The sequence below is a fragment of the Magnolia sinica genome, chromosome 15 (genome assembly GCF_029962835.1).
Source record: "Magnolia sinica isolate HGM2019 chromosome 15, MsV1, whole genome shotgun sequence".
Taxonomy (NCBI): domain Eukaryota; kingdom Viridiplantae; phylum Streptophyta; class Magnoliopsida; order Magnoliales; family Magnoliaceae; genus Magnolia; species Magnolia sinica.
The window spans coordinates 29,836,655-29,848,970 of record NC_080587.1 but is presented as its reverse complement, the minus strand read 5'-3'; the positions used below and the strand labels follow the sequence as shown (position 1 = coordinate 29,848,970).

The 12,316-nt window shown below is 37.0% G+C and overlaps 1 protein-coding gene across 1 annotated transcript in view; it reads right to left on the bottom strand.

The window, feature by feature from the left end:
• LOC131227757 (protein MOR1-like) overlaps positions 1–12,316 on the bottom strand; it is a 137,051-nt gene that overhangs the window by 31,275 nt on the left and 93,460 nt on the right. Inside the window, exons 16-20 of the mRNA XM_058223562.1 lie at positions 10,307–10,378; positions 10,065–10,169; positions 9,854–9,959; positions 462–574; positions 290–377 (exon numbers count right to left, since the gene is read on the bottom strand). Coding sequence (XP_058079545.1) covers positions 290–377; positions 462–574; positions 9,854–9,959; positions 10,065–10,169; positions 10,307–10,378 — 484 coding nt within the window. The remainder of the gene's footprint in view (positions 1–289; positions 378–461; positions 575–9,853; positions 9,960–10,064; positions 10,170–10,306; positions 10,379–12,316) is intronic.

Sequence of the window (12,316 nt, the reverse complement as noted above, 5' to 3'; positions counted from 1 at the left end):
GGCTCAGGTGTCCCAAATGAAAAATCTCTGAAAGAACTTATCAACAACTTGCATCACATGGATTGATTTGTATGTAACAGGTTGTGGCCACTTTTCTGTGTACACTGAGCCTACGTAGAACATCTCATGAATCTGTAACTTCTTTCAGTTTTTCAGAAGGCATGGTTGACAGCATTAGATAGCTTGAAGAGTCAACATGTCTTGGAGAATAATCAAATCAAACATGTCTAACATTCTTAAAACTTTGTAGACAATGCAAACACATCTGTTACCATGACATAACACCAACCTAGAATGCAGAGCACAACACATCTTTTTGGGAACTTTCTGACTGTAGAAGCTATTTGAGTAATGATCTCTATAACCTGTTGTTGAACCTGCATTTATTGAAGACAACATTTGACTGCCCTGAAATATAAAAACAAAATACAATAGGAGTAGAAAGTTATCCAGATAAGTACCTGAACATTCTTCTCGCCCCATCCAGGAACCGCACACAGAAAACGAATTAAGATTTCTGCAAACTGGTCAAGATCTTGAAGAACTTTTACCTGCTGTTTTAGCAAGATAATTGCTGCCAACATAACAGAGCTTAATTAGTACCTCTTCTATTGCCCGACCAACTAAACGGATCAAGCCAAAGTGCCAAACACAGCCAAGTCAAAAGGCAATAAGATCTTCCATCTCTAAAACTTCACTGACTATTGGGATGGTTTACAATTTTACTGTTTTATTGAACTTCATGGCCAGCATAACTAGTAACATGGATTATTATAGAAAGTGCAGCAGCTGAAAGGTTTCTGAATAAACAGTAAACCCCAGAACTAACAAAAGGCATTACTGTAGAAAAGCCAAAGTGCCTTACACAGGCAATTCAAAAGGCAATGATGATCTTCCAGCTTCAGGACTTCACCAATTATAGGAATGGTTCACGATTTTACCATTCTGTTGAACTTTACAGCCAGCATAATCAACAAAATGCATTATTGTAGAAAAGTGCAATAGCTGAAAGGTTTTCGAATAAAAAAGTAAACCTGAGAAGTGGAAACTATTTACAGACTGTAGATTCGTAAAAACAATAGAAAAATTGCAAATAAAGGAGAAAACAAGCACGAGGAAGAAAGGCATGAAGAGGAGTGGAACGGCTAGAGAGAGTATAGCCTCCATGTCCCCATGATTATTTTATTGGGGCTTTCACTTATTTGCTGAAATTACAATATTGCCCTCTTACTTGAGTGACTTTAAGAGAGATAAACCATGGGCCTAAAATTCTACCCAAGCATACATACTAAAGCCCAAAAGCCCATAGGGTCCACACATTGGACACTTTACATTTACCACTCCCCCTCAAGCTAGAGCATGGATATCATGCATAAGGCATACCCAGATTGAATATAAGCTTTTCAAACTGAGACTTCCCAAGTGCTTTGGTGAACAAATTTACAATTTGATCACAGTACAAAATATATGGAGTGATAATTTCTTTCTAAGAGATCGTATTCTGAATGAAATGGCAGTCGACCTCTATGTTTTGTCCTGTCATGGAACATTGAATTTTTGATGATATGCTAGCAGCTTGATTGTCGCAGTGTAAACGCATTGGAGTTTGATCTACAAACCCCGATTCTTCTAGAAGTGATTTCAGCCAAACTAGTACACAAATTGTACCATGAATCTATTTTCCCTTTCAACATTAGAACGCGCAACAGCATTATGCTTCTTGCTCTTCCAGGCAACCACATTACCACCAAGAAAAGTGTAGTACCCTGTAGTCAACCGCCTATCATGTTTGGCGTTGGATAATCCATATCTGAACAACCAGATACCTCAAGATGCTCATGAGATCTATACAGGATACCTTTCCTAGGTACACACTTCAAGTATCTAAGAATCCTCATGACTGCAGGTAAACGTTTAGCTCTAGAAGCTTGCATATACTAACTAACCACACTAACAGAGGAGGCAATATTGAGCCTAGTGATGGTTAGATAGATAAGTTTGCCGACAAGTCTTTTGTACACACTTGGATCTGCCAATAACTCTCATTTGTCAGGATCAAGCTTGAGATGAGGATCCATTGGTCTTTCAAGTTTCAACAAATCTCAAATATATTTTCTTTGACACAAATTTATCCCAAGTTCTCACCACTTTGATACCCAGAAAACACAGAAGGAAACTTAGATCTCTAATTTGGAACTGGTAGTGAAGATACAATTTTAGCTTCTAAATTTGTTCCAAATCATCACCTATGACCAGTGTTCGAAATATTAGTATCATGTTACGTACCGCACCCTTGGGATACAAATATATATCGATTATCGCATGGGATATATTGGTTGTATCGCGTAATGTATCACTGTTGTTGGAAACATAGGGAAACATAGGAAATCGGTCGAATTTTTCAATGAAATTTCAGTGATTGTTAAAAAAGATATCAATACACACTTACAAATCAAAACATTACAAAAAAAAACAAGTGCACATAATAGGTTTTCTTTCTATGGGGTCCTAATCTATGCGTTGTCTAACTGAATCGATGCAAGTATATTCAAAGTTTACTCATAATTTATAAAAGTAAGAAGATGTGTGGAACACAAGCAATACATTCAAAAGCAAAAGAAGAATCACTAGATCAGGTTACATACATGTTTGATTTTATGTTTGGACAAAAAGATTGCAACCGATTTGTGAGAAATTGGGAAAACTTTGTTTTTTTTTTCAATTTTCCACAACTCGTTCATTCTCCTCCAAATCTTGAAATCGAAGCTCTCAATCCATGATTTTTCTTGCAAAACATCAAAAATCATTGATTTGTAACAATTTCACACTGATTTAACATAATTTACAGAAAAAATGATTGGAAATAAAAAATGCTCACCGGATCAAACATGTGGGATATATCCCACTACTTCTGCATTTCATATCACATAGATGGGATACAAGATATATCGTGGGATATATCGGCCGATACGTCGATATTTAAAACAATGCCTACAACTACTATGTCATCCACATATGCCACAAGTACAATATAACCGGATGTAGTATGCCACAAGAAAACTGCCTGTTCCACTTTACTCATCTTCATTCCATACGACATCAACACACTACTAAAATTTTCAAACCATGTTCTTGGTAACTATTTTAGCCTATAGAGTTATTTAATTTGTACACCTCAGACGACTCCCATTGAGCAACATACCTAGGAGGTTGCTCCATATAGACCTCTTGTAATTCCCCACCCAGAAAAGTGTTCTTCATGTCTAGCTGAAAGAGAGACCAATCACGATTAACGGTTATAGAGATAATGACCCATATTGAATTGATTTGGCCACTAGAGAGAAGGTACCCAAAAATTAACTCCATAAACTTGAATGTAGCCCTTGGCTACCTATCCAAATAATTAACTCCATAAACTTGAATGTAGCCCATGGCTACCAACTTGGCCTTATAACGATCAATTGATCCATCCAACTGAAACTTAACTTTGTAAACCCATCTATATTTAACTGGTGTCTTGCCTGATGAAAGATAAGTTAACTTCCATGAACCATTGGAATACATGGCATTTATCTCCTCATCCATAGCCTCTTTTTTTTTTTTCTTTGTATCCAACAATGCATCCTGAACTGCCTTAGGAATGGAAAAACGGATAAACCAAGAGCAAACTTCTGATAATTAGTGGATAAGTAGTTGAAGGTAACAAAATTAGAATAGGATATTGAACACATGAACATTTAACTTTACAAATAGCAATAAGTAGATTAGTGACAACTTTAGTAGACACAAAAGAATCTAAAACCTCAATAAGTGCAATAGCTAGAGGAAACAGTTTGTACTACTTGGTCTTTTCTCTTTTTCTTATAATATGCCTGCGTGAAAACCCTATGAGGTAGTGACTCAATAACATAATTGAATGCAAACACATTTGGTGGCGAACTTCCACAAGAATAACTTCTACAACACGATCAAATTTAACATAGAAAGGCACATTCTAAAAAAAAGGTTACATCAAGTGTCACAAAATGTTTCCCGAGTCAAGAAAAATAACATCGATAACTTTTTAAGTGCGTGCAGAACCCAAAAAAAAAAAATTTAATAGAATGTGGTGCTAGTTTATCTTGACCAGGCCCAAACAAATGAACAAAGTATAACTAAACACTTTGGGAAGTACAATAAATATAGGCTTGTCAGGAAACAACAAGGAGAAAGATGTTTTTCCATCCAACATGGAAGACAAGATCCTATTTACCAAGTGACATGTGGTAAGGACTACATCAACCCAAAGAGACCGTGGAACAATCATTTCCAATAATAAGGAACGAATAACTTCAATTAGATGTCTATTCTTGTGCTCAACCATCCCATCTTGCCAAGGCGTATGAGCATAAGAGGCCTGATGAACAATACCCTAACTTCATAAATAAGACTGAAAATCATGAGAAATAAATTCCAAGGCATTATCCAACCTAAATATACAAAGATTTGTACCACACTAATTTTTATTTTTATTTTTTCACTATGAAAATTTTGAAATATAGAAGACTTTGATCAATGTTTGATAAGACGACGAAGACATTCTAGAATAATCATCAATAAAAAGAACGAAATACTTTAAACCTAACAAACCAGGAACTTGAGCTAGTCCCCACACATCACAATGAACTAATCTAAATGGGACATCACTCCCATCATCAACTCTAAAAGGAAAATGAACTCTACGATGTTTACTCAGATGACACGTTTTCACTCTAAGCTTAACACCTTTGGAAGAGATGGAACAAGACTTTGTAACTTCTTGAGAGATGGATGACCTAAACGACGATGCCACTAAATTGCAGGACCATTAGGAAGCACCGCAACACCTATGGATTCAGTCTCCAAATAGTACAAATCATTCCTTTCATGGCTTCCACCAATTTTCCTCCCCATCTTGAGGTTGTGAAAAACACGGTGACAAGGAAAGAAGGTTATAGAATAATTTAGAGACTTTGTTAGTTTACCTACATATGAAATACTAAAGGAAAATTTGGGGGCATACAAGACATGATAAGGACATAGACGCATTAGGCCAATATCAAGCCCAACAACATTGGATGAAGTACCATCATTTAATGAAATAGACATTAAATGAAACAAGGTCAAAGGAAAAGAACTACAGTTAACTAAAATATGATTAGATGCCCTAGAATCGATAATCCAGGGAGAAGGATGATATGACAATAGACACGATTTACCTGAATGAGCCAAAGTGGTAGTAAAAGTGGAAGGTACATTGTGGGACAGAGCCACTTGAAAAGAGGAACCGCGTATAGTATTCCTATGATAATGTAACATTAATTTGATCACCATCAACACTCGGTAAAGTAGAAGTAGTGGATCTGCCATCCGTAGAAACATCATCAGCCACAAGTGCTTGATTGCCCATGGAGGCCTCCCAGGAAGATCCCAACAAAAGTCCACAAAATGATTCGTAAGGCCACAAAGAGTGCACACATGATTTCCTCTACCACCACGACCACCTTTACCTCCCTCTGGCATCCTACCACCTCTACCATTAAGAAAACCACCATGATGGGTCCATCCACCATGACCTCTACGCATACTAGTGTAACCAAAAGAAGTTGCCAAAGCAGACTCATTAAAACTAGTAACATGAGCACTGTCAAATTTATTCACAATAGAAACTCTCCAAAGTCTAACATAGACCCCTGCAACTGAATGTACCGCCCAAAATCTAACCTTTAGCAGACTGATATTCTTTTAAAAGGCTAGACAAATTTCACAACTTCCATGTCTTCCATCTGCTCCCTTATAAGAGTTACGTTGGAGTAATGGGATGATAGATTGAGAATTCTTCCCACATACCAGTCAGTTTAGCAAAATATTCCCAAGAGATGTATCTCCCTTTTAGAAAGAGAAAATCAATTCAGATGACTAATACCCTAGAGAGATATTCTATTCAGAATAGCATACTTTTCATGATATCCAACACATCCTTCGATATTCAAGAACACCAAATTAGAACTAACTTTAGGTTTAGTGCTATTCCACAACAAATATCAAATCTAGGCATCCTCACGCATCTACTGTTGATGGTTGGGATCATGTTCCCTTGGCTTGGGTTCCTTAAGGAATTGATCCTTCTCTTGGGTGAAAAGAAATACCTCAACAGACTTAGCTCGAAGTGATTTTCCCCATTTAGTTTCATGACAGATGTTATTGATATATTGAACAAAGAACTAAGAATTCCTTTCAATGATGAGGGATCAATTACGACACCTTTTGGCTCCATAACCACCTTGAGATCGGGATACTTCAACTTATATAGAAAAACACTGATCTTTGATCAGATTTACACATAACTACACTCCATGTCAATAACCAATATGAATTTCCAGCCCTTCATCATCTAGGATTCACTCAACCATTAAGGGCATGTTTGGATTAGTGATTCCGATAGTAACGTGTTGTAAACTGCAGTAAAAAAGTAATGATTATCATTACTACAATAGTCCAAAGGAAAGCAAAATGGTGAAGGTATGCAATACTAGTCTAATATCTCCACTTTCCACATGTAAAGTAATTTCGCTGGCTAGATTACACTTGGATGTGATTCTGTTACTATGTGTTATATCCACACCGTCCATCCATTTTGCAAAAATCATTTTAGGGCGTATCTCCAAAAATGAGCTTGATCTAACACCTCTAACCCCGAGAAGTTTTCAATGGCAGGCATCTAATCCCCATTCTAGCTATGGTGTGATCCATGTCTTCTTTGGACCTACTTCATTTTTTGTCCCATTTCATTAAATGATCATGCAAGAGGAATGGATGATGTGGATATAACACATACTCTATGATGGGGCCCACGAAAGCATGCCAAGTCAACATACTTCCGCCAATCCGTATCATGGTGTGATTCCAAAGGATTACTGTGATTTGACAGTAAGCAATATCCAATCAAATGGAAAGAGTAATGATGTGAGTTTTACACTACATTACTCTGGTAATCTATTATCCAGACAGGCCCTAACTATGCATCTCAAAATTATGTCATGGATAGCGTAGATCTACCAAAAAACTACCTTTCAATGCAAAATATTGGAGGAAAGCCACTTTAACATCACCTTTATGAAAAAAAATAAAAAAATAGCAAGTTTTCATCTTCTAGACAAGGCTCCTACACTCCCGTTACGAGCTGTTGCATTTACTTTATGAAGAGTGGAAAAAACAATGTTTTCTTTAAGACAACCATGAAAAATACATTTTTCTTGAGGTTCGATCATCACGTTAGGGTTTTTACAGCCTTGAATATTGGATGTGGGTGTTGGGGTTTTAAAGAGGAGATTTGACATCCAAATCACAAACAAAATGGCACTGATACCATGCAGATTCGTAAGAGGAACAGAAAAGGAGTAAGTAAAGGAGAAAATAAGAAGAATGAAGAGAGGAATAGAGGAGTGGAACGACTAGAGAAAGAATAGCTTCCATGTCCCTGCTCTATTATTTTATTAGGGCTTTCACTTATTTGTAAAAATTACAAGATTGCCCCTCTTACTTAAGTTACTTAAAGAGAGAGAGAGAGAGAGAGAGAGAGAGAGAGCCATGGGCCAAAAACTATAACCAAACATACATACTGAAGCCCAAAAAGCACATAGGATCCACACGCTGGACTCTTTACATTTAAACACTAACAAAAGTGCTCCATATTAACAAAGCTAGAATGTGGACGAATGTGAACATGTAGGTGGTAAGACATCTAAGGCCTTGTTTGTTTCATGGACTACTACAATAATGTGGTGTAAAACTCACATCATTACTTCTTTTCTTTAATTGGATATTGCCAACTGTCAAATCAGTGTAATCCTTCAGAATCAGGGTGTGGCATGGATTGGCAGAGGCGTCTTGACGCGCCATAGTTTCATGGGGCCCACCATGATGTATGTGACATACCCACACCATCCATCCATCTTGTATAATCATTTTATGCACTGAGACAAAAAATGAGGCAGATCCAAAGTCGAAATGGACCACACCAAAGCTACCAACAGGGATTGAACGCCTGCCACTGAAAACTTCTTGAGGTCCACAGAAGTCTTGGATCTTCCTCATTTTTGAGGACGCCCTAAAATGACATTGATGGACGTTGTGGATATAACACATGGACGAAATTACATCCAAGTGTATCTAACCAGGGAAATTACTTTACATGTCGGAGTGGAGATGGGAGAGAAGTATTGCATATGGTCAGTATTCCGTTTTACTTCCTACTATGGTAGTAATGATAATTATTAATTTTTTACTATTCCATGAAACAAACAGGCCCTAAGCATTGTTCCTGCCAAAAGTATCCTGCTTTAAGCCAGCCCCCCAAAATCTGATGATGAGCTAATGTAGCCAATGTCATGCTTTTCTGAAATCTTGCAGAAGTACGAGTAAGGGACCAAGTATGTTGAACATTGGGTGCATGGGAACCTCTTAACATCAACCTCTTGGACCCTCTAATCTTTAATTGCACAATGTGCAAGGAGAAGCAGGACAAGATTCAGGTACATGAGCGTGGAGGTATCTCTTCCACAATGCTAGCATACAAATGCATAGGAAGGAGTGATGTTCTAGTTTGAAGGTCATCCTAAACCAAGCTCTAAATTCCAAACTATCAGGATAGTGTGGAGTTAAAGATTACAACTAAAGTATGAATTAGTTAAAACTATTTCTCCAAGCACAACTTTTAAGGTCCATAACTCAAAACTCAGGGAAGTTGGGATCCCTTGTTCAGTATCAAAGCAAGTCTAAAATGAAAGCCCACATTCTGAAGGAACTGGGAACCATACCATTAAAGGACCTGCTGATCACAATTGCTTGCAAAATGGACTCTTTAAACAGGTGGGATTTCTTCCATTTCTTATCATTTAATTGATTCTAGTTTTCACAGATGAAGATTGATTAATGGAAGATGAGGACCCAGCAAGGTTCTGACAATTGGTTTCATAGGGCATGTCAGTCCAGCCCCAAGATAATAAGATACAGAGCATAACAAACTGTATCGATGCAATGTTTTTGGCAAAAAAATGCAGAAAACATCAAAGAAAAAAAAATTGGGAAAAACAAGAATCTGTCACTTTTGTTTTTGAAATGTACTTTAATGGTGAATTGGATAACTCTTGGCAGCACCCATAGTGTATACTGTATAATAGATGCTACTTTCATCATCATCATCACCAAAGCCTTATCCTGACAAATTGGGGTCAGCTACTTTAAAGTATAAATATCACAATTTATCTATACAATATGCACAATTATAATTTGATCCATAATCATTCTAAACATGACAATCAAATAAATTCATCTTGGCTTTGATTCGTCAAATCACACCAAAATCTTGTGTTTTCATACCCAAAAATAATAGGCTCTAGTTGAAATGAATTCCTAGCATTCCCTACACTTGAGATGAAGAAAATACATGAAAAACATGAAGAAAAAGTAAAAAAATAAAAACGGACTCTTATATGCGTATCAGTACGGATACAGCCCTAAATGGCTGATATGCGTGACAATTTTCAAAGCAGGCTGCTCTATCCTCATATCAAGAATCAGTAGCGGCCAATACAGAAACGAACTTCTGCACCATGGGAACCTAGCATCTCAAGCTCCACATCTCTGTAACAAGTCCTATAAAAGAAAGGCATGATGCCTTCCTTTTTCTTTTCCTTTTTCGAATAACGAAAAATGAAGAAAACTACATATCAAAACAGGCAAATGGAGGCAAAACACTGCAGTTGCAATCTTCTGCATAAACTTGACCATCATGAAACAAGATAATGTACATTGAGTTGAGATAACATGAAACCTTCAAGTCGTTCCTTCCAAACACTACTCTTTAATTGAGAAATCATATCCGCTTTAAGAAGAGAACCTAATCTTCCTTCGATCTCTTCAAGACTCATTTCTCCAGGCTGAAACATTCAAGCAAACAGAATGGTTATATGTAACATACTGATATTGCATGAGAAAGTTAAAAGTTTGAATTGCTCTTATATATAGAATGGTTGAATATTCACCTCAGTATCTTCAGATTCAGCTGCTCCCAGGGTCTTTGGCTGTCCAACTCCATCAGCCTTTCTTCCAACACTGGGTTTAACCGACCCACTTTTTTTAGTGACTGACTGAAAAAAATACACACAAGTCCATTAAACTAGACAGTAGATATCATGAGTGCTTTTTTCCACTCAAGAGTAGACCACCATGATGAAGTGCTTGCAGAATTATAATTTGAATTGATTAAAAGGAAAAATGAACTCACTGTTGGGTGAACAGGCCTCTTTCCACTAAGCATGCTTGCTGCTGATCTTCTCACAAATGAGCTTTCTGCAGCCTGCAAAGTGATTAACCAAGAGCATCATCAGTTTTAATGCAATTGATATACTACCCAACATAGAGAACACAATTGCTTGCTACACTAAGTGCCAGAACGAGAAATTCGAGGCAAACAGAGAATATAGAATCAGGAAATTCTGATTTAAAAAAATTTCCTACTGCAGTTTCTGGATGATGAAATGGATGCCAGAAACAGGAAACAAGAAACTAGGTGTTTGAGACAAAATGGGTTCCTTCAACCATACAAATGACATGAAGGGTTGTAAACCTTTTAGCAAAAGAATGGGAAAAATATACTATTATCTGTAACTTACCCTACCAATGTTACAAGCTTCTACAACATGTCCAGAACAGGCTTGCCCTTCAAATATATGCATGCGCGTGTACATATATATACACATACATGAAAAAGCTTATGATTTCAATGACAAAAGAAAGACCTGATAGGGAACTAATCAGGATGATGAAAAATAAGAAAGTATTTGCACGCAGAAGCCTGAAGAAGGAACACTCATAGCAACACAATGTAGAAGTTGCTCTAAAAAATCAGCCAGTTCCATGACAAAGATCAACCAAAGAAGACCAATAAATTCAAGCATTGGGTATTACAATAAGAAAAGAAATTTCGAAGCTTCCAGTCAGCATCTCACTGCTAGACTTTAGCAAGAGTGAGAAGCAAGACAGCCAATATTCCAAAACATGGTAGGAAGTTAGGGTAACGGTTTCTATTTCAGCTGTATTATTTGGGCACTCACATATGCCAATTCTGGATTCAGATAGCATGGAGATGTTTTTCTAATTCAACTACACCAGTTCTTATTTACTAAGTACAAGATAACATTTAGGTTTTTTACCAAACAAATCATTAGCAATCTGCATCTATGGAACACAACAAGCATCAACATTGTGGTGTTCTTGTGTTCCTTCTCTTCAATCAACAGACAGCACACTTGTCTCAATACATGGTGACAAGCAGCACCTAATAAGTGGAGTGCCAAGTAAATAGACCATAAAGAGGTTGAAATATCACTACCACCACCACCATCTTATCCTTCTTCGAACAATTTCAAGTCGGGTTTTAAATGGTAGACAGGCAAAATCTTTCCGCCTACCATGCATCAATCTTCCTCTTTTCTTCAGGCTCTAGAACTGGCCATGGCAACATTAACAACAATCCATGCCAACACAATACCACCCAGCTCTAACCCAACCCATACAATCTATAAAATCATGCCCCAAAGGGCATGCAAGGAGCATCCAAATCAGGCAAATCACAGACAAATTGAGTCTGTTATCACCAAGCTAATGAGGTAAATGGTAATAAATTATATGGAGCATACCAACCAATTAGACATTGGAAACAAGACCACCTGAGCATGTCAATTTCAATTGATAACACCAAGCTAACTCTAAAAACATTAACAACCATGAAAAGCTCTAGAAACTTCCATTTTCTACCAAATTGTATGCAGTATTCTTGACATTGTCAAATAGGATGAATTATGAGTCATTTTCTATCAGAATGCAACAAATTGTAGCATTTGAATTGGATGTAGACTTTTAACAATACTGTCATACAATATACATGTATCTGCTATCATACCATTAAGGAAGATACCAAAATACCCACCTTGTGATTTTGTGAGAATTATAGGTAGCATTCCTGCTTTTGTCGAATAGGATACAGATAAATTGTGTGTCATTTTCTATTAGTTTCACAACAAATTGTAGGACTTAAAAAAAAAAAGAAAAAAGAAAAAAAAGAAAAAGAAAAAAAGAACCTCTATTCATCGATCAGAGATAATTACAAGTAAGATTTCGGGTGGGTCCGAGTCTCCGAGAACAAAAAGTGACAAGGACCCGCCTATCGTAAAAGGAGAGACAAGGAAAGCTATCTCACCCTCAGGTTACCCAATCCCACCTTGTCCAAAAAGAG